The sequence below is a fragment of the Pangasianodon hypophthalmus genome, chromosome 28, assembly GCF_027358585.1.
Source record: "Pangasianodon hypophthalmus isolate fPanHyp1 chromosome 28, fPanHyp1.pri, whole genome shotgun sequence".
NCBI classification, from domain to species: Eukaryota; Metazoa; Chordata; class Actinopteri; order Siluriformes; family Pangasiidae; genus Pangasianodon; species Pangasianodon hypophthalmus.
The window spans coordinates 12,597,923-12,621,979 of NC_069737.1; the positions used below are offsets into that span (position 1 = coordinate 12,597,923).

General features: G+C 39.5%; 1 protein-coding gene across 1 annotated transcript; it reads left to right on the forward strand.

Moving 5' to 3' along the window:
* Window positions 1-1,850: 1,850 nt before the first annotated feature.
* Window positions 1,851-22,750, forward strand: npy1r (neuropeptide Y receptor Y1). The gene is made up of 4 exons (XM_026942926.3): window positions 1,851-2,091; window positions 11,272-11,294; window positions 11,385-12,196; window positions 19,585-22,750. The coding sequence occupies exons 3-4, from the start codon at window positions 11,480-11,482 to the stop codon at window positions 19,999-20,001; spliced, it is 1,134 nt and encodes a 377-aa protein (XP_026798727.1). The 5' UTR covers window positions 1,851-2,091; window positions 11,272-11,294; window positions 11,385-11,479; the 3' UTR covers window positions 20,002-22,750.
* The last annotated feature ends 1,307 nt before the right edge of the window (window positions 22,751-24,057 follow it).

The window sequence follows — 24,057 nt, forward strand, 5'->3', positions numbered from 1 at the left end:
GTGCTGTTTCAAATACAATTTGGGAAAAGTACATGAAAGTGCTCTTATCTGTCAGCTTATTCTGCACTCTCAGAGACAATGTAACCAAACTGTACCTTTCCTTGTCACTGGGGTGGTACTATCAAGGAGACATCTTTTGTACCTTTATTATGTATCGTTTACCTGCGATGGTGCATGTGGTGTTCCTTTAATTAACGAGTAAAGCTTTAAAGGTACCGTAGATCAGTGGTCTAATTACGAACCTGAAATTCTTTTTCAAAGTGAAAGACATGTATTCAAGGTACAAAAGATGCACCCTTGATGCTACCAAGCCTGCCACGAGGACAAGTAAAGTTTGCCCCTTTCGTTATGTAAACTAACAGTAATTAAACACTCACCAGCCACTTTATTAGGAACACCTGTATACCTGGTCATTCATGCAATTTTCCAATGATATGGCAGCAGCACGATACATAATATCATGCAAATACAGGTCATGGGCTTCAGTTAATGTTTTACATCAAACTTCAGAATGGGAAAAATGTGATCTCAGTAACTTTAATTGTGGTATGGTGCCAGGAAATGCTGATCTCACACACAACAGTCTCTAGAGATTAAACAGAAGGGTGTGAAAAACAAAAAACAATCCAGTTAGCAGCTGTTCTGATTCGAGCTGACAAGAACAACATATCAGACTTCATGTGAAAACTATAATGTATTTTCCTGGCTACACAACTGCACTTTTTCGACCATATAGTATACAGTTATAGAAAGGGAATTATTTATAATTGCACTATCAGGTGTCACCCAGATGAGGATGGGTTCCCTTTCGAGTCTGGTTCCTCTCAAGGTTTCTTCTTCATGTCGTCTCAGGGAGTGTTTCCTTGACACCATCGCCTCTGGCTTACTCGTTAGTGAAAAATTCATAACTTTTTCAGCCAAGAACAGGACTCTGAGGGACACAAGTTCACTAAAACTGGAAGTTAAAAATTAAAAAAAAAAAAAAACGCTAACTGAGTGAGAAGCTGTACAGATGTTTCTTATAAAGTGGCGTGTGAGTTTATTAGTTTAAAATGAGTGTTATGGTAGATTCATGCTTGTTTGAATGAGAGTGTTTCGTATGTTGACCTATGGCCAGAACTAACCCTATGCACACAGTGATAGATAGATAGGGTAGATACCACCAGATACAGGCCTATCCATTGTCTAGGACTTCAGGAGATGTGTAGAAGGCTATATGCATCTGATTAAGCACAAGCATGATTAGGAATTGACAGCGGAGGTCCTGTAGTGGTCTTTTGTCTGGCTGACAAATCGTGCATAACAACAGACAGTTGTATATCTACAAGGTGCAAGGTACATGATAAGAACTGAGTGCCACTGAGGGTATATAATAGGTACATTATTGTACTCTGAGATAAACAGTGTCCCACTTGTGTCCCCGTTTTCATGATTTATCCATTCCCTCACACTACTTTTTTACGAGCTGATCATTTCAAAGTCTGACTCAAACACTGGATCCAGCACATGCACCAAGGATTTTTTATTTATTTATTTATTTTTTTCTGGAAAAATCAGGACATCCATTTGTCCATGCAAGCACTTGGGATGCATCCTCTGGCTTGCATTCAGAGACCCCTTAGGTTTAGGTTACCACTGAGCCACGACTCATCACTCTGTCCCAGCTTCGACCTCATGTGCCCTGTGAAACACACAGGCGCGCGTAAACACATGCACATGCGCGTACACGCTCGGACGCACAGAAACACGCGCAAACTCGCACTCCCCCCGCTGAGACGCGCGCATGAACGCGCGCGCGCACACACACACACACACACATAATGAGAGAGAGAGAGAGACAGAGAGAGAGAGAGATAGGACATTCTGAGCACTGGAGAGCCTTTGAGGAGGATGCTTGAGCGTGATGCCTCGGTGACCGCGCGCGCGCGCGCGCTTGTGTGTGTGTGTGTGTGTGTGTGTGTGTGTCACTCTGACCGTGTGTGTGCGTGTGTGTGTGTGTGTGTGTGTGGCTTGACTTCGCCTAGTGTGTTACAGAAAGTGTTGCCACCAGTGTGCAAGCTCTCAGACTGCAGCGGCTGCATGAAAGCACAGGTAAGTCTGCAAAAAAAAAAAAAAAAGAAAGAAAAACAGTCATTTTTTTTTCCCTCTTCACTCTTCTGTTTTCTTCTTGTAACGATAAAGGGCTAAAGTCTAAGACTGAAAGGCTGAAAGGCTGAACGCGTCCACACAGGGACGAATATTCAGATTATTTCCTTGAATGATATTCCCCTCAGCGCGCGCTCGATTGATTTGTAAGGGGTCTTTAAAGGGGTTTTTGGGAATCATCATCTAGTGCTAGGAAGAAGACCCTGGGTATTTCTAAGGAGAGGATTGAAAGCAGTTGTGCGGTGGATAAAGTGTGCACCGGCTGTACTTTGACCTGTTTGTGCGTGGACGCGTTAAAAGGGCGCACCTGTGATCATGGCTAAGCGAGTTTTATACATACAGTCTTCCATAAAATCCCCAAAAAAAATCTTGCTCTCGATTTTAAGTGGCTCAGTGTGACACTTAAAAAAGTGCAATTAAGCTGTTAAGCAGTGGTTAAATTCTAATATCTATCTATAGCTCACTAATGAAATTATTATGGATGAGCAATGCATGAGATCATGAGCTCATCCTATTGTCTCTCCATTCATGCTGGAAAAAAAAAGCATAAAAATATGTAAAGCTGATCATATGAACATATCCTATATTTGCAGCTGTAATTGGATCAAATATTGACCCTGGTAGGGGTGAATACATATGCAACCAACTGTCCAAATGTCTTTTTTTTTAACCTTGGTGTCACAATAATAAAAACATTTCACACCTAATTAAATTCCAGGTCGCTCCAAATTGCAGAAAAAGGGGAAGTGAATATTTATGCAGCGCACTTTGTTTGGACGATGTGCGCTTAGTTTATTCTCCAAAGGCACTTTAGGGAAAGAGGCGTGATAGAGTTTCTCATCTGGCTCATCTGGCATGGTTGTTGGTGACAGACAGGTGGTTTGAGGATTTTTAGATACTGATGATCTCCTGGGATTTTTACACACAACAGTCTTTATAGTTTACGCAGTTTGGTCCCAGTGAGAAGCAGCTCTTAGCTGGAAACATTTTGTCGATGAGAAAGATCAGAATAGCCAGACTGGTTCTGCGGTAACTCAGATAATCACTCTTTACAAACACGGTGAGCAGAAAAGCATCTCAGGACATATCAAACCTTCGGGTAGATGGGCTTCAAAGGCAGAAATTGACATAACGTTCCACTCCAGAACAGGAATCTGAAGCTACAGAGAGCATAAGCAGTGTGATCATGCAATTCTTCAATTGCCCAGTGTATAAAAATACAAATATATACAGTCGCCAATATTGTTATGCTGTACATGCCTTAGGGATCATATATCTGAACTTTTCACCTTTCAGATCCCGTAGCTCACGCTGGTATTAGCTGCACTCGATATTGCGCAGGTGACGCCGAAATGCCCGACACCTTCAGGATATTTTCGACCATTACGACAAAATGAAATACGGGTTTCGTTGTTTAGCGGCCCATTAGGACGTGTGCTTATTGTGGCCTATAAACATCTTGTTAGGTGTTGAAAATATCAAAGTTTATTTTGTGTCACCGTGTCAGGAGAGGAATGGTCATGGTTTTGTCGAGCTTATGAAAGTTGGATGCGTGGAGAGAGAGAGAGAGAGAGAGAGAGAGAGAAGAGAATAGATGTTACTGTAAATCACTAGGCTTTAATATTGCCTTAAGCTGGCCTCCCTAAGAAATACAATGTGATGGAGACACACACACACACACACACACATGTTTGAAGCAGTGTGTGATTATAGATAAGCCAGGAAAAATCCATAGCTTCTAAGAGCACAGTGCACTCATAGCTAAAAGTGAGGCTTTGAGCGAGACCGACTGTATTTGCACTAGCATCAGCTCTCTACAGCTCCTTCCATAGCTCACCAATCATCTATTTTCTCTCTTAATCACTCTCTCCTTCTTCCCTTCTCTCGCTTATTCTTGCCTGTATTCATTATCCCAGTTTTGCCCTTTCATCCTTCTTCCCTTGGACGTCTTTGTCTCTAATCAGTGACTCAGAGGTTGCTGGTGTGTCTTGATCTTCGATATTTTCTTCTCTGGTTCTGTAGTTTCCAATCTGGTCCGTAATATCTTTATATCATTCTCTTTCGTCTGATGTCGCCATGTATCGATAATAATTTATACAATTTACCAAGCTAATTGCGGATGTTTAAAAATACTGCTGGTCTTTGTCATTGTCAGGGACGTGGAAGTTATTTTAAATGAAAGCTTAAAAAAAAATATATATATAGCTAACATTCCCAAGTGTGTGATTTGTTCCACAATTAAAAGTAAACATATTCTTGCTTCTGGAAAGTGGACACTGAATCCATTACCGTGTTGATTGTATATCTGATAGCGTAGTTGAATATTATATTATTTATAACACAATTCTGATGAATTTGCGAAGGTCTTGATAAATTTTTTGATATGGTGAGACTTTTTTTTTTTTTTTTTTTTTTTAGCATTTTAGGAAGGAGACTCCAGTGTCAGCGCTTTTTAACACTCAGAAGTAAAGTTTGTATGGAAAGTTTAAGTTTTCCGCCACAGAAACGGCTTCAGGGTGGTGGATTTTGCGGTTTCTTGTTAGCATGACAAGTTGCATTTTTAAAAAAAAAATTAATTTCAACAGAGTGAAAAAGAGAGTCTGGTGACGTAATGACTGTTTATAGCTTCTATACCATTGTACAATATTGTTTTCTGGATGTTCCACAACATTAACTATAACTGTGGCAAATTGCTGTGGTATAAAAGGAATAAAACATGCCTGTGATATTTTATTTACAGTTGTATGCAGTTATAAGTTTGGGCATCCTTCACCATATAACATATTTTGTTGATTTTTGAAGTGAAAAGACATAAACACAACTTCTGCAGCAAACTATTTTCTACAAATGGTAATGCAGAGTTACTTTACACTTGATGAACTTCAAATAAAATAAATAAATAAATAAAATAGTAATTGTGGTATGCGAAAAGTTTGGACACCCTACTAAGTCAGTACTTAGTCACACCCCCTTTGACAGATGTCACAGGTTGCAAATGCTTTTTGTAGCATTCTAGGAGTCTATCTATTCTTGTTTATTCTTGTATTCTTGTTTCAACCACTATTCCTTGCAGAACATTTCTAGTTCAGAGATATTCTCAGGCCATCTTGCATGCGTAACATAATTAACATCTACCCATAGATTTTCAGTGATGTCAGAGGACTGTGAAGGCCATTCGTCGCGTTGATTAAGTCCCTGCCCTTTGTACACACCGCCCGGTCGGATGGTTTAGCGAGGTCCTCGGATTGGCCCCTCCGGGGCTCCTTGCGCGCCTTGGCGGAGTGTCGAGAAGTCATCAAACTTGACTATCTAGAGGAAATAAAAGTCGTAACAAGGTTTCCGTAGGTGGACCTGCGGAAGGATCATTAATGGTAACAAGGTTTCCGTAGGTATACTTGCGGAAGGATCATGAACGCCGGAAAAGGTCTCATGAAAAGGTCAGCTTGCAGTTACTGAAGTAGTTCGTGATGGATTTTGAAGTATGTTTTGGATCATTGTAGAAGCCAGCCTCTTTTCAGCTTCAGTTTCTTGACTGACTGACACATTTGGTGACATTTACAGAAATCCATTCTTACACTAACCTGTGCAGTGTTTCCTTTGCCACTGGCTGCCACACAAACACAAAGCATAATAGATCCGCCCCATGCTTAACAGTTGGCAAGGTGTACTTTTCATCAAATGCTGCACTTTTTTCTCCAAACATACTCTTGCTAACTGTGGCCAAAGAGTTCCATTTTTGCATCAGTCCTCAGCACTTGTTTCCAAAATGCCTCTTGCTTATCTAGATGTTGTTTTGCATACAAAGGAAATTCACTTTTGTGATGAGGTCACAGGTAAGGTTTCATTCTGATGACTCTTCCATGCAGATTGTGTTTGTGCAAGCAATGCTCCTATGTCAGCTAAACCTTCCTGTAGGTCCATGCTGTCATGTTTGAGTTTTATTTGCCTTTCTGGCCAGCATATGGGTAGTTCTGTCTGAAAGTTCTGAAATTTCTGTCTTCCAGGTCGCCTTGACTTCCACAGTTCCCCATAACTACTATTTCTTAATGGAATTTCAGACAGTGGAATTTGCGAGCTGGAAATGCTATGATATCCTTTTTTATAGCCTGCTTCTGCTTTGTAGGCATCAATTAGATTAATTTTCAGATCCTCACTCAGCTGCTTAGAGGAGCCTACGGTTGTTAAATGTTAATGATAATTCGTGAACTTAGTAAGTCCTAACAAGTTAATTAAGGCCTAACAAGGCCTTAATTAAGTTCTGAGACTTTATAACAGGAAGGATGTCCAAACTTTTGCACATGCCATAATTACTATTTTACTTTTTGTTGTTGTTGTTGTTCATCAAATATAAAGTAACTGTGCATTAACATTTACAGAAAATATTATTTTTAAAAAAGTTGGCTGCAGAGGTTGTGTTTATGGAAAAATCAACTAAACATATAATTTGGCAAGGGGTGCCCAAACTTTTGCATACAACTGTATTATATGGTATACCTTAGTTGCTTTTCAGTAGTGCTCGCTTTGTGGATTTGTGGCATTAAATGAATAAAGAAGTGTATGTTATATAATATATAATATATTATAAAAATTATTTGTCTGAATGATCTTAGGGAGTATTTCCCAGATGGCTATTAGGTGTCAAATGTAATCAGACAGGTTGCAGCTGGAGGTGCTTGTGTTAACATCACTGCTGTGAACCAGTAGCCTAGCTGGAAGCCAGCTTCATGATGATTCATGATGAGGGAGAGAGAGAGCTTAAGAGAAGGAGGATGTAGCAGGTCACATCACTGAAATTTTCTTGCTCGTAAGACAACAGCGGACTATTTTGGGCCTGTGTGTTATTCCGGGAGATGGGTCCTGCCTTTATTTGATCCACTTAAGTTGTATGCATTGAGTCACAGACTGGAAAATAAATGGGTTTGATAGTTTTAATGTAAATGAAATAAAACCTAGTCTTCAAAAGAAATGATACGTACATCAAAAACGAGACCAAAGTTGGTGCTTTATGATATTTTCATGCCTTCATGATAATTCAAACTATGCATACCTTCATATACAACATGATAATGTGACTCACGCATTATCTGGCAAAGTCGTTTACGAACATCAAACAGTGTAGCATGTGACAAGTAATATAAGCCACAAAGTAGGGCATATGTCAACTTAGAGGTCTTCATAGCTAATAAAATACAGCAAATATTGGCACAAATTTCTTCTAATAGTAATAAAGCCTGTAGTGCTGTCTCTCTTTCATTCCCAGTCTGTGTGGTGGTGTGTGTGCCTGTCTCTGTCTTACACTCCGGCACCTAAACAAACACAGATGATTGCTTTATGATTGGCACCAACATTATGCCGATGATTCAGGTTGGGGCTATTCGAGTTCATCCCTAACAGTCAAAAATAATTTCAAAATTCCAGTTAACATCTTCAAGACTCATTCTAACATGATATTTAATGGACTTTGCCTGAGAGAGCTTTCAATTACCTTAATAGCTGGCCACTGTTAAGGTCACTTTGTAGAACACTACTGTCTAGGGAACAGCCTTTGAAGACTGCTTGCGCAAACTGCTTGCCTTTTTAGACCATGCTAATGGCAGGCTTGTAGACAGGAAAATAGTCCTGTCAGTTTCACCATCTCCTGACTGAATCTTTGTGAAATGCATGAACATGTGTGAAATGGGAGCGAAAAACAGATGGATAGAGAAGTGATGGATCAGCTAAAAGAGTTGTTGCTGTTACTTTTGTGTCTCAATAATGAGATTCATATTCTGACTTGCTTTAAATTTACGCACGAGTAAGGATGACTAATTAGGAAAATGTGGAATGTGATCATATTATTATAATTACCTGCAGCCCACATTATATCTACTGTTCCCGTATATGCCACTCCCAGTTACAAGTGTGGGAGCTTGTAATTCTGCAGGTTCAAAAGAACAAAAGAACAATACATGGCTGCTGTCCATCACATTGTTGCTTATTTCACAAAATCTTAAAATAATATAGATGCTTACTCCAAGGGAAAAAGTTTAGAAAGGATTCCTCCTCTAGAAAGCTATCTAGTTCACTATATATATATATATATATATATATATATATATATATATATATAAATGCAGTAGTAGTGATATTAGTAGTTATACAAATAACAATATTTCAAAATCAATTCTGGCATCATGCTGCTGTGTTACATAGTATAACACTCTTCCATAATATTTACACTGGTCTCAGGTGATACACAAAAATGGGACCCCTAGTACAATCAATACTGACATCAATGGAGCTAGATTATGAATTTTCTGTATAATATTACACACAAACCCAGAATATTGCACTTTCCCCAAATAGAGACAGTGGAACCAATTTTTCAGCTCAAATTACTATAATTAATCCATGAAGTATTGTTCACACATACACCAATCAGCCATAAAATTAAAGCCACCTGCCACCAAAACAGCTCTGACCCTTCAAGGCATGGACTCCACAAGACCTCTGAAGGTGTGCTGTGGTATCTGGCACCAAGACGTTAGCAGCAGATCCTATAAGTCCTGTAAGTTGCGAGGTGGGTCCTCCATGGATCGGACTTGTTTGTCCAGCACATGAGATCTGGGGAATTTGGAGGCCAAGTCAACACCTTGAACTCTATGTCATGCTCCTCAAACCATTCCTGAACAATTTTTGCAGTGTGTCAGGGCGCATTATCCTGCTGAAAGAGGACTTGGTCTGCAATAATGTTTAGGTAGTTGGTACGTGTCAAAGTAACATCCACATGAATGCCAAGACTCAAGGTTTCCCAGCAGAACATTGCCCAGAGCATCACACTGCCTCTGCCGGCTTGCCTTCTTCCCATAGTGCATCCTGGTGCCATCTCTTCCCCAGGTAAGCGACGCACCTGCATCCAGCCGTCCACATGATGTAAAAAAAAATGTGATTCATCAGACCAGGCCACCTTCTTGCATTGCTCCATGGTCCAGTTCTGCTGCTCACGTGTCCATTGTAGCCGCTTTCAGGGGTAGACAGGGGTCAGCATGGACATTCTGAGTGGCTAATGTGTGGCTACGCAGCCCATACTCAGCAAGCTGCAATGCACTGTGTGTTCTGACATCTTTATATTATAGTCAGCATTAGCTTTGTCAGCAGTTTGTGCTACAGTAGCTCTACTGTGGGTTCAGACCAGACAGGCTAGCCTTCGCTCCCCATGTGCATCATTGAGCCTTGGGCACCCATGACCCTGTCACCAGTTCACCGGTTGTCCTTCCTTGGACCACTTTTGGTAGGTATTAACTATTGCATACCAGGAACACCACACAAGACCTACTGTTTTGGAGATGCTCTTACCTAGTCATCTAGCCATCAAATTTGGCCCTTGTCAGAGACTCTGAGATCCTTACACTTGCCCATTTTTCCTGCTTCCAACACATCACCTTCAAGAACTGACTGTTCACTAACTAACTGTTCACTTGCTGACTAATATATCCCACCCCTTGACAGGTGCCATTGTAATGAGATAATCAATGTTATTCACTTCACCTGTCAGTGGTTTAAATCTTATGGCTGATTGGTGTAGATCCCATACTCATAAAAGAATAACATTTTATTAACCTAATAAACACTGCATGGCTTTAAAAATCAACTTTAAAAATAACGTTTGAAAGGGAAAAAACATATTTTGAAAGGGAAAAAAGAACAAAGCTAAAAGGGAAAACAATTCACTAGGGGGAAAAACAGTGGTTTCCTCAGTGGTTGCAGTACCATTGTTTCAGCTGGCATTAGTCTTGTGCGACACAATATTAAGAAATTAATGGTCCAGAACCAACAGACTGAAAAAGACATGAAATTGAGCATTTCCACCATTTCAGGTTTAAGGAGAGTACAGGGGGAGCGTACCCATAATATTGTCAGCTGTGCAGTCAGGAACTGCTTGCTGGCAGCGGCAATTGCAAAAACTCAGCTGGATGGTGGATTTTTATGTGATTTTTATGTGATTATGTAATGCAGAATAAACAGTGAAAACCATTACAGTTCATTTCAGATATAACCCTTTTATGAATCAGTTGTCTAATGTCAACGTGTCCAACATTTTCACTGTTGATCCGCTGCTCAAAGTGTTTAAAAGTTTCTGAGCACTGACCGGCACAGGAGACCAAAACCACCCCCCCCAAAAAATGGCTCCTGAGTGGCGCAACCAAAAAAGCGTTCGCCCTATCGTCACCCTAAGAGAGCAAAATTAGCCATCCTTTCTGGATGTGAGGGATGGCATACTCCCTCCCCTATCAATCACAGTGGCACTGGCCAATCACAGGGATCTGTGAGTTGAAGGGGGTGGATAGCTCTTTCCTCCGAGTGTGATAAGCTACCCTGTGACTCAGCATGAGCAGCAGTTTGAAAAGATGTGGTTGGCTGGCTTCATATGTCTCGGAGGAAGCATGTGATAGTCGTTAGCGCCCAGATCGGTGGCTGTCATATGATAGGGGAGAGTGAACTTGTAGGTGGGAATTAGCCAAGACTAAATTAAGAAGAATATTTGGCGGGAAAAAACAGACAAACAAAAAACATTATTACCTTTTAGGTAAAAATTTTCAGCCTTTTTCTCTTTCAGACAAAAAACAAAAGTGCCATTTTTGACTATTTTCAGGAAACATATTTTGGTTGCATCCCTGGTTTGGTTGCATATTTTATGCTCCCTCCTTTATTACCACCCTCTGGTAAGCACTGTGATTCAGATACCTAGATACCTAGATGGCTACCCAGGAGATAACCCAGAAAACCCAATAATGGAAACATGCCATCATTGATTTGACTTAATGCAGTACGGAACTGAGCCACCAAAGGTGGAAAAAAAAAATTTAAAATTGAGTATCTGTACTGAGTACCTGTATTACATGAAACCAGTCTGCTGGGTCCTAAAACCCCAAATCCAAGCAGCTGAGACTACCTTTAGAGTCCCACTTTTTACATAACTACTAATTAATGCCTAATAAATAGTCTCAGTAATAGATGTAGATGCTGCATGGAAAGGCTGACTGAAATCTTTGTTCAAGCAATGGTGTTTGTGCTTAATAACAATGACATTGTTAAAGTATTTACAGTTTGATGAGTAATAAATAATGTTTGATTTTTTTTTTTCAGACCCAGTAAATGAATTAGAATCAGTAAGTAAAAACATGAAGATACAGGATATACAAAAGGACAACAGTCTTTTTAATGTTTTGTTCATACCAATTGTTTCCTTTTTTTGACAGTGCCTACTGCTACATCTCAAAAGTTCAAAGCCATGATCTTGACAAAGACCTTCGACTAAAGCAGTCCTCCAGTTAAAGTGAAAAAAGAAGACACAATGCCTTACCCTGACCTTCTCCCTCCTGTCCCACCTCTTGCCATCCTAAACTGCTCCTCCCCCAACTGTACCCTTGCCAACTTTTCGGCATTTCATGGTGACGAGTGCCATGCTGACAAGCCCTTATTTGTGACCCTTGCTGTGGCCTACAGTGCTGTATTCTTGCTGGGAGTGACTGGTAATTTGGCACTGATTGTTTTGATCTGGCGCCAACGTGAACTCTCCAACGCCACTAGTGTGCTTATTGCCAACCTGTCAGCCTCAGACTTGCTGATGGCATTTGTCTGCCTGCCATTCACTTTTGCCTACACATTTATGGACCATTGGGTATTTGGCAGTGCCATGTGCAAGATCAACAGCCTAGTGCAGTGCGCCTCTGTCTCTGTCTCCATCTTTTCCCTTGTGCTGATTGCCATCGAGCGCCACCAGCTGATCGTGCGACCACGTGGCTGGAGACCCAGTGCATTCCAGGCTTCCCTGGGTGTTGGGATCAGCTGGGGTCTGGCCCTACTCACCGCCATGCCTTTTCTACTCTTCTCCATTACCACTGATGCACCCCTGCAGCATCTGCCCGCCATTATGCGCGAGGACTACCGAGGCAAGGTGGTATGTATGGAGCAGTGGCCCTCACGCCAATTCAAGCTTGCCTACACAACCACCATGTTCCTGCTGCAGTATGTCGCACCCCTCGCCTTCATCTTCATTTGCTACTTGAAGGTAAGGAGTGTCAGCTTTTTTCTAGATAGAACTTAGTACTGAGGCACTGAGCCTGTTATATTCAAGACATGGCATTATAGGCTTTAGGCAAGACATCAATAGAAAGCATTAGTGATGCAAGTGACCACAATTCACAAAATGAATTATTTCTCTATAGACTATAAGCAAGCAAAAGTAAAGAAATACTCATTAAAACTACAGGATGAAAGAATTAGACATTTCTCCATTTCTGGTAGAAAAATGTTATCGTGAGCTACTTGCAGAAGAACATTTCGTAACATGGGTTGCGTTGCATTATTCACCATAGTGTGAAGTAAATGAGACCTGTGAGAGGCATTCATCAAAATTTCAGAGTTGTGTCCCAAACTGCTTTCAGCATGCTAAATAGACTGCATAAGTAGTATAGACACCATTGGTGTACTGACATACTAAGTCTAGTAGTATGTGGTTTTGGATGTAGCTCAACCTGGAAAATATAATTACAAGGGAAGGGAAATAAGTATTTGGACGTTTTTGTTTTTTTGTTGTTTAATGTACTTCCAGTGCATATATCCACTTTTACCCAATTTAATGTCTTTTGATTTTGTACTTAGAAATTTGATCAAAAAGGTACACTATATGGCCAAAGTATGTGGACACCTGACCATCATACCCACGTGTTTGTTGAACATCCCATTCCAGATTTAGTCCCCGTTTACTGCGATAACATCCTCCATTCTTTTGGGAAGGGTTTCCACTAGATTTTGGAGTGTGGTTGTAAGAATTTATGCCCATTCAGCATAAAGCATTAGTGAGATCAGGTACTGATGTTGGTGAGGAGGTCTGGCGCACAGTCAGCGTTCCAGTTCATCCCAAAGGTGTTCAGTGGGGTTGAGGTCAGGGCTCTGTGCAGGACACTCGAGTTCCTCCACACCAAACTTGGCATACCTTGTCTTCATGGACCTCAGTGTGTGCACAGGGGCACTATCATGCTGGAACAGGTTTGGGCCTCTTAGTTCCAGTGAAGTGAAATCTTAAAGCTATTTCATACCAAGACATTCTAGACAACAGTGTGCTTTCAACTTTGTGGCAACAGTTTAGGAAAAGAACCACAAATGGATGTGATGTGTATCAAACAGAGGTGTTGGGTTCTGCAACGATGATTCCCTTTGCAAAACAAGCCCAGAATATTTGAGTAATTTGGCCAATTGTGAAAAAGCCCTTAAGTGTGGTGACCATATTGCGCGGAAGGATTGCAGCAATAACAGCGATAATGTGTTTCTCGAAGATGGTGCTCAAAAAAATCTGTCTAAGGCCTGGGGTGCTGATTGCAAATTTCATAATCGGCAGATATTTAAAGCAGAAACACCTGCACTAAATTTTGAAAGACCAAAATTGTGTCTTTCAGAATTACACAATGGCCTTCAAACAACAATTTATTATAGTTATACAATACAAATACCTCTATCAAAGGAGAAAATAACTCCAGATCAATTTTGCTTGCTTCTTTAAGAAATGACAGGAGATATATTGTATTATTATTATTATTATTATTATTATTATTATTATTGTTGTTGTTGTTGTTGTTGCTGAATGTATAAATTATATTGCAGTCTTGACAGGTCCATGTAAATAAGTTTCTCAATGCAGGTGCAAAAAATTGGAGAGCTACTGGACAGCGTCCAACATTAAGAATAAGTGTTAAGAATATGTGTTGCATTTTGAAAGTTTGATAGAACGTGGAATGCAGATTTGCATAGTCAGCTTATTCAAATTCTAATAACTCGATAGTATATGTGGATTATAAGGGTGAATAGATGAGTTATATGATGTTTCCTTCTCTTTTTCATTTATGGAACCACATTAGAGGGATAACACTTTAAGTAAAGGCAAATTGTGATAAATTGTATCTAGATTTAAGAATCTTGATGTAGATATGTAATGAAATGTAAATACTTGCTGTATACGAGGGTTGCTGAAAAGTGAGTGACTCCAAATGACAGCAGTTTGTTTAGCTCTGAATTCATTTACATGGAAAAAAGAAGGAAACCACGGTGATGGTAGCTCATAGCAGAAAATGGATGGTTGTTTTCCCAGAATATGGCACAGGTTAGACACAACTGATTCACCTTATCAGCTAATTATGAAGCTCTTTATCAGCATGATGAGGTCTGTTAGAACAAGGCAAACACCAAAAACGTGCCAAGCTTTGACCTGCTAGGACAGTCAGCCCATCCCTGATCTAGACACTGATACTGTGAAGGCACATCCTGGAACTGTGCATGAACTTTCACATATTTGTAAAAAGTTAGAGGAAAAACAAAAGTACTTTTCACGTTATGAAAAAAAAACCACAAGCGATTTAAGTCTTAAGACGATCCACATATACTGTAAGTGCTACCCATTTTTTTTTCTTTTAATATACTGTAACTTATGAGCTTCTAGAATTACAGCTTGCCATCACACCGAGGCCACTCCATTTTCAATACCATCCCTGTTTATATATGTATTTATAAATGCAACAATATGAAAATTACAGACTGATACTAATAGCCTGGGACACCCGAGTCGACAATTTTTCAATTAAGTTACATCACACAAGGGGAATTGTTTATTTTTATGATAGTTCTTTACATTCCCCTGACTGAGAGTGTGTTTATTACATATTGAAAATGCTTCCCTGATATGCTAAATGCATTTATTTTGTACTTGACAGGCTAATAAAAAAGCAAATCAGTTGTTAAACTGAATTTAAATTTAAAATAAACTTTTAAAAAAATTTCACTGGATACTTTCATGTGTTTAGACACCTTCCTGTAAAAGTGCATTAAAATCGTAATTACATAAAAGATTTTATGATATAAGTGTAATATGCACTGGTTATAGGAGGCAGGACGCAATTGTGTAAAAGCAATGTGATATTTATTAGAGGTAATCCATGAATCATCATCATTGTCCATAAGCAGATATCACAGGCAGATAACATTAAACAGGAATGATCCATAATTATAAAAACAAGTGAGAGTCCAAACCGGGAAATACTTTACACGGAACTTGAACGAGAAAGCAAGGCTTTGACTTAAAGAGACAGAAAGGCGGAAAGACTTCGCAACTACAACAAAGACACAACAACTTACAGGGCTGTTCCTGAACATTTGGTGACACTAAGTGACAACTTACTCAGTGGCCCTTCCCCCACACCCGTTATATTATTTTATATACAAGAATGAATAGAATTAATACTCCATTCTTTTCGATGAGGGGAAAAACAAATTTGGTTGGTTGTAACTCTGACGACACCCCAGAATATTTCCTTAAAGCACCTGAAAAATAACCGTTAGACCAATAGGGTGTTGTTGTCATAGCTAGTAGTAATGAGCTAGCAACTTAACATGTGTTAGCCTAACACTTCATACTCTGGATATTAGCTAGCTGGTTAGCCATTATCTTTTTCTTGCTCGAGCAGAAGCAACAAAACAGACAAATTGACTAAAATTCAATGAATTAGCATTAATTTCTTGTTTTTTTCCCCCTGCCCAAGTAGCTATTACCTTCCTATTCATTTCACATGCTTACTACATAAAGGTATGGGACAGTGGTGTTATATGGATATTTTTACCTCAGTAAAAATATGTAAATATTATGAAAATTTCAGCTAGTATAGAATAAGACACACAATTACGTCACTTCACTTCATTTCTTGCTAAATTTGGTGTATAGAGCAGCCATTTTTTCGCACACAGCCTACGATTTTGACTAGCGTAAAACAATTTGTGATAGTTTTCAGCTGTTTCAAGCGGCCAAGTGCAGGAATATCTGACGTTGACGTTTTGGCTAGTTCCCACAAGAAAAACTGAAAAACCCACGGAGCTAATAGGTTTCCTTTTGGGTACTGAGGATAAATAAGGCTATGGTTAGATTTAGGTGTAGCATAGCATTAATTAGCTGCATTGATAATTACGTCAGTGGAAGGTCCTCACAAGGATAGTAAGACAAATGTGTGTGTGTGTGTAAGTTTGAAATGAGTCAGCATCTGTGGATGGATTTGATTTGCATCAATTATACTGACAGTGGGTTTAACAGAATGCTGTGGCAGTGAACTAGCTTGGTATTTTAGCTTGGTTTGTGTGTGTGTGTGTTTGTGTGAAGCCTTTTTTAGAGTCTTAGTAATAACTGGAGGTTTACCAAGAACCCTCTCTTCCTCTTCTCTTTCTCATTTTCTTGGTTGATTAAAATCTCCACCCCTTGAGAAGAAAAGCAGAAACACACTTACGCAAAATTCCCCCAGAGCAGCTGGAGTACATGCACATACCAGTCTCTCTAAAGCCCTTCATATTATTTATGATGGATATTGTAGTTGGCTTGGACAGGGCTTTGTGGGATGGAGTGTGTGTTGCTGGTTGAAGATTACTAGCAGGCAGCGTGACCTGCCACATGAGCTCAATAACACACGTTACACATGCACGCAGATGCTACATACATACACAATGAGGCTTTACAAGAGAAAGAGAGAGAGAGAGAGAGAGAGAGAGAGAGAGTCGTAAGATTAGAGGGAATTGGGCCAAAGCTGGAGATGTAATAACTTCAGACTTTAGCTCAAAGGCCATAATTATGCTATGAGTGAGAAAAATTGCAAAGCGAGACAGAGGAAGAGAGATGCGTTTAGAAGCATAGGCCCATTTTGAGCAGATGTCAAAGAAGTAATAGATAAATTCATGAGCGTTAATATATAGCCTTATATATTCGCCAGCTATGTAGAGGGTTATGTTTGTTAATGGTGCTGGTGGGATGAAATGAAGGCATCTGCAATCACTACAATAATAATTAGCCATTATAAAGGGATAGCGGATATTCAGCTGAAGTAATTTACATTTGTCTTCAACTCGCTTATGCTTTGCACTTAATTAACCACAAGCTGTGAAAAACAACACTTTCTGTTCCTCTGAACCTAAATTACAGCTCGTGTGGCATTTGCATGTTTGTGGATGCTTACTCCACACATCCTTTTTAGAAGCTAATATGGCAAAATATATCTTTTATCACTTTTATCTAAAGTGCCCTGTGGATAAGTTGAAGGTTAAAGGCTTTGCTTAAGGGCCCAAACAATGTTTCTTCGGCAGCCCTGGGATTTGAAGCAACAAATCTTCCAGGCGCTAATGGATAACCTTAACCACTCAACTTCCACTGCTTCCAAGGACTCTTTTATTCTGCGTCTGGTCAGAAAATTCAGATGCTCAATGACAGGCCACATGGCAATGGTGGTAGAAAATCTGACATTAAGATGACATTTAAAACCATTTAAAAAGTCATTTGCTACCGGTGCATAACTAGCATACTGGCCTCTTTGATGGGGTAACTTAGCTTGCTGCTGCTTGAAAGTGTATTATAGAGTCAATATTTGTGGGACGTCTCAAAAACCATGCACATTTTCTTCATGCAGCTTGATGTTCTCCTGTCGGTGTGATGAAGTACAGCCGATATGAGCAAACAGGATCACGTGACACAACAGATATGAAGAGTGCAAGGTGACAGGCATGCCCCATGTGGCTAGTCAGTGGTGTTATGGTCTAAGTCTACCCTAAAACACATTAAATATGTTTATATTAGCATTTGTCTGTCGCAGTGATGTCACATTGCTAGGGCAGTTACAATAGCATTTAATAGTGATAGTTAAATGATCTACCTTGAATTATCTACCTTGCTGGGAAAATGCTTGGAATGTACTTTAGAAAAGCTGTATGAACCCTGGGTGATAGTTTATCATATTAATAATCTAATCTGCCTCCTGCCATGTCTAGCAAAAATTTTCATAAACAAGCCAGACAACATCCTGTAGCCACTCAAGATTACGTCTGTAAGACTTAATAATGACGTTAATGCTATTATTATGGACGTTTTTATCCAATTCATAAGGCTAAGGATGTACTAGATCTAGATGTGTTGCACTGTTTAAGATGTCTGTCATCCGTTCTTTCTTCTTGTGGCTTCTTGGCCTGACGTTCATTTATCTTTACAAGCACCGACGGCACACACCAAATAGTGAGAACAGATCAAGACTTACACAATTAACTACAACTACCATGACAACTATGACTCATTAGGAAGACATACTAACCCACGTAACAATACGCTCTCATTATACAGCCACCAATGACGTCAGTGACTGTCATCTTGCGTTAACCCACTCCACAATCCCGCAGGGATTTTCTGCATCTTTTAAACGACCCGGTTATAGCGAATCTGCTGTCAGTGAAATCAACCCCAAATCATGCAGAACTGGCAAAACCCCTAAACAATTCTTATCACATTAACCCACATCCAAGAGGAAGATAATGGGAGATTAAAAGGGGTGGATGAGATCACACACACACACACACACACACACACAAATGCCATGACAATTTAGAAAGGCTGAATTCCTGTGTGTCCAGAAGAAAATTAGCCAATAGCGTAAGGCCTGCTAATAAATAGTGTTATCTGTGAGTCCTGCTGTGTAGTTGCTGTAGGTAACAAGAGCCTCAACCAAACAAATTGACTGAAAAGAATTGATTCAGTCATTCTGAGATCCAGGAATTGAACAGACAGGTTGAAAAAGCGAGAGCGGAGGAGGATAAAGGACAGAGACTCTCATTACTCTCATTAAAACACACACACATACACACGTGACCTGAATATTAGCATTTGATGTGTCAGATGAGTGAGTTTCCTCTTTTCTGTAATTTCTTTTGTAAATTTAAAGGTGAAATCCACCCTGACCAACTTGCATTATCACTCCTTAGAATTACCACGTGATCTTCAATGGCGTCTAAGATTTATTTTGTACTGAATTTCTGAGTTAGCTTTTGAAGTTTACACTTAGTTCTTCAACATATTGCTTCATTTTCGCTTTAGTTAACAGGTTCCTACATTCCTCACAATGAGCATGATGCGGCAGCACTTTAGTCCTTTAGTCTGTCCAGCTCTGTCACCTCCTCGTCTGTACACTCTGCTCAAACAGATCAGCTCCCAATGCTTGAACCTTCATCCTAATGCCACCATCAACGCCATCACACTTGTCATTTCATAGATCGCTAACTAGCCAAGCCGAGTTTCTGCGTTGTGTAGCTGCATTGCGTTCTGTACCTTTGAGTCAGCAGTTGCTATCTCCACTACTTCTACACTAGATTTCTCATAAACATGACACTGAACCAACACTAACCAACAAATTAACACTAGAATCACTAAGCACATTACAAATATTTTAATATATCTTTATATTATAAATTTAATGTGTAATTTCTTTCAGAACAATTTGGTACATGATGAATATATGCAGTTAAATAATATAACCTTTTCTCTCTCCCTCATCCTGCCACTTTCTCCCTGTCTTTTTCTGTCTCCTGTGACTTTCACTCTCAAACCCACCTCAGATCTACGTCCGTCTGAGGCGGCGGAAGAGTGTGATGGAGCGAATGCGTGAGAACAAGTACCGCAGCTACGAGACAAAGCGCATCAACGTCATGCTGTTCTCCATCGTGGTGGCCTTCGCTATCTGCTGGCTGCCGCTCAACATCTTCAACGCTGTCGTCGACTGGAACCACGAAGTGGCCATGAACTGCACCCACAATCCCCTGTTCTTGCTGTGCTATCTGACTGCCATGTGCTCCATCTGCATCAACCCCGTCTTCTACGGCCTCCTGAACCGCAACTTCCAGCGCGATCTGCAGTCCTTCCGGCTCTGCAAGAGGCTTTCTACGAAAGAGGAAGAATATGACCCCGTCGCCATGTCCACCATCCACAGCGACCTATCCAAGACATCTCTGAAACTTAGCAGCGCAGATATCTAGGAGAAGCACTCGAGATGCGGCCCTTTGGGCACTACAGAGCTTACGTCATTTGGGTGCTGCCACAACGAGGCAAGAAACTACAAGGTGAATGTGGTTGTGTCTGAAGATGATCACACCCAAGGCAAGATTTGCGAAAAGCGGTGCTTGCTGAAATGCTCATACTATGTAAGATGGACACCATGAAAGAGCACAAAGGTTCACTGGGACAGCTTAGGACCTTAAATAAAAAGTTAAAGCCTTCCTGTGCTTTCCATCTCTGAAAACAAATGGAAAAATTCAAGATAAAGGACTCCCCTAGGAGACTGAATTTATGGTGGTGGACCTCCTACAGGAAAATGTTGGTTTGAATGTCAGTCCTCTAGAGATGCTCCAAATATAGGAGTATAGAAAGATTTTACTGAACAAGATCTGGTTGAGTTAAAAAAAAAAATAAAAACAGGAATATATTTATGGCAGAATAGTCTTTAGTTTATATGGAATTTTATATTTCAGTTCTGTATTTTTAATATCAATATTGGTTTTATTGTAACCAAGTCATCAGAACACAGTTACCGTATAGAGCAGTACTTGTTATGCACTCATGAATGTTACTGGTTTATATTTATTGATTCTTATAACCAATTTAGAATCAAAAATGTTAGATTTAGAAAGACAGATGATTGTTAAAAAAAAAAAAAAAAACAGTTGTACTTTGTATTTGTCTATTGTGACCAGCTATGAATGTAAGTGACATGAGTTTGGTATTGTAATTGCTTAGAAGTGTTAATTCTTGTCAATAATGTTATTTAGAGCATTGTGGTAAGAGTAATTTAATATTCTAGAGTTATTCATTGGTATAATAATGCTACTTAGAGAGATGTTTAATACATACTCACTGGGGAGTAATACTGGGAGGAGCCTACGTTGCTCTCAGAACAGATTCGGTTCTTCGTGGCATGGAATCTACAATGTGTTGGAAAATTCCTTTGAGGGTTCTGGTCTATGGTGATATGAAGGCACATTCATGCAGAAACTATCATGTTCTACTACATCCCAAAGGTGCTCTACTGGATTCAGATCTAGTGACTGTGTCATGTTCATGGAGCCATTTTTAGATGATTTTAGATGTGCTTTGAGACAGGGGACATTAGCATGCTGGATGGGGCTCTTATAAGATGGTAAACTCTGGTCATAAAAAGCATGCACATTGTCAGCAACAATATTCAGACAGGCTGTGCCATTTAAAATACACGATTGGTATAAAGGGGGCCGATGTGTACCAGGAAAACATTCCTCACACCATTACACCACCACTACCACCACCATTAGCCTGAACTGTTGATCCAAGGCAGGTTGGGTCTGTGGATTCATGCTGATGACCTACCTTAACCTTCTGCAGCAGAAATCGAGCTTCATCAAACCAAGCAATGTTCAGTTGTCCAGTTTGGGTGAGCCTGTGCCTACAGATTCATGTTCTTGGCTGACAGATGTGTGACCCTCCACTGGTCTTCTACTCTTGTAGCCCATCCATTTCAAGTTCAACATGCTGTGCATTCTGAGATGCTTTTCTGCTCACCACGGTTGTAAAGAGTGGTTATTTGAATTCCCATAACCTTCCTGTCAGTTCAAACCAATCTGGCCATTCTTCTCTTTCATCAACAAAGTGTTTCTGCCCAACTGCTGTTCAGTTTTTTTTTTTTTGCACCATTCTGTATAAACTATACACAGAATAGACTATCGTGCATGAAAGTCGCAGGAAATCAGCAGTTTTTGAAATAAACCAATCGTGTCTGGTACCAATAAGCATGCCACAGATAAATTTCCTCCTATTCTGATGTTTGATATGAACAATAACTGAATCTCCTGACTTGTATCTGCATGATTTTATGCATCGTGCATTGCTGCTGCCACATAATGGGCTAATTGGATAACTGCATGAATAAACAGGTGTACAGGTGTTCCTAATGCAGTGGCCAGTGAGTGTAGACAGTATTTCATACATAGGACCGTATTCAGGTACGTAGTGAATCTAGCAACTGCATTTTGATTCGATTCAAATATTATTTATTTAAGACTAGTCTTAAACAATAATATGTGTATTACAGGCTTATGAGGTATATTATAGGTATTTATAAATAGAATTATTGTGCATATTGTGAATTTCAGTGTCTGAAATCATGTCTTTCTGTTTCTATTGGTTTTATTTTCTTTTATAAATAGCACCAATTATACAAAGTATCATTAATGACGTTTTTAAATATGATGTGCTGAATTAGGGAGTGCTTTAACCTTGCCACAAGAGCTTAGTGACACGGATTTTACAGCTTGCCCCAACACAGACAATCGCATTAGACAGATTTTTTCAGAGGGTAGACACCCCATGTGTGTGTGTGTATGTATGTGTGTGTGTGTTGACTGTTCTGAAGTAGGGTGACATTATTTTTAGGCACCGAACAGATTAAATCTATGGCTTACAGCCTGATTTGATTAAAATATTTCCTAATTAGCTGCAATTTGTCTAATTATGTCTGCATACAAGATCATAGGATATCAGAATATTAGAAAACAAGCGCTGTATCAAAGTTTTTAAAGGACGTGTACAGGATTTGGTAGCTTGTACACTTTGTTAGTGAAGATTTCCTGTGGACTATATAATGATGTTCTATGGATATTCGAACCATTTGGATTATATAGTCTCTATATTACGTTATTGATATCTCTCATTGTGTCACATTCACACAGGTGGAGTTTAATAAAGAATATCTCTTTACATCTCTTTTTAGTGTTGTTGTATAGCTATTCTTTTTTATAGGAACACACACACACACACACACAAAACTAATCATCTGATCATCTTAAGCCCCACCCAAAAGTTAATTCACGATAATTATCAATGTGACGACGATCTCAAGATATTTACTTTACAGAACAAACACTGACCTCTGAACTCCAACCTTCAGTGTTTAAATGCCAGCAAAAATCTACTGTACAGGAACACACACATACTCATACACACACACACACATACACACACAGGCAAAGTTTGGATTTCAGCATGCTGAGTAAATAGCTTGGACTGGCATTTATATGAGACATGAACCCTTCTATCCTGATTCACCATATCACCATATGTTACATAGTATTGTAACAAAAATAAGTCCATATTTAAATATAACTCCATATACAGTATAAAGGAGCATTTTAACTGAAAATGATTTTTGGAAAGCAGCTACTACGGTGGCCCGTAAGCACAGTGTAAATTAGCGAACCAGAAATGCAACAGCAAATCCAAAAACAATACGAAAAATGTGAAAACGCAATAATGATAACGAAAATGAAAAGGGTTGGTCCTAATTGAACATCACATGCAATAATCGTTGCTGATTCGCGTCAATCTGAGAGGATGGAAAGGATATATTATCAAGCGTTCGTATGATGTTAATTTAGATATGCTGTCAACTTTGAATGGGATTAATATGAGAGTATGAGAACGCTTATAACCTGTATAAAGGAAGCCGGATTATTCAGATTATTATATCAGACTATAATAACATAAGTAACTTGGCACTGAATAATTATTTTCTAGGCTAATTGACAGAAAAAGTGCAATTCTTTTAACCTGTGATAGTCATATGCTGTATCCAATCAGCAACAGTACTGTATATGATGTTCACTAAGGACCTCCCCTTTCGGTTTTGAGTTAACGTTGATGTGTTTTTGGTTTTGCTGTTGCGTTTTCTGATTCGTTGTTGCCTTTTTGGTTTCCTAACATGTTTTGTATATTTGTTTGCTTCCAATTTGCTTGGATGATTTGACACAAAGATATCCCTGAACCTCATAGATGGAACGTGCCAATATTTATGAACACTGAGTACATAACATGTATAACCAATCACGGAGATACATTTTGTCATTTCAGTGATGCTCCTAAGAGCATCTAAGTTCTAATGAGTGAATAGTGTGTATATACATCCACAATTTTCTACCTTTGAATGGCCCTTAAAAATTTCTAACTCTACCATTATGGCCTCTTTTGATCTTCCTCTGTTTGTTCAGGATCAATGTATCCGGGCTGTG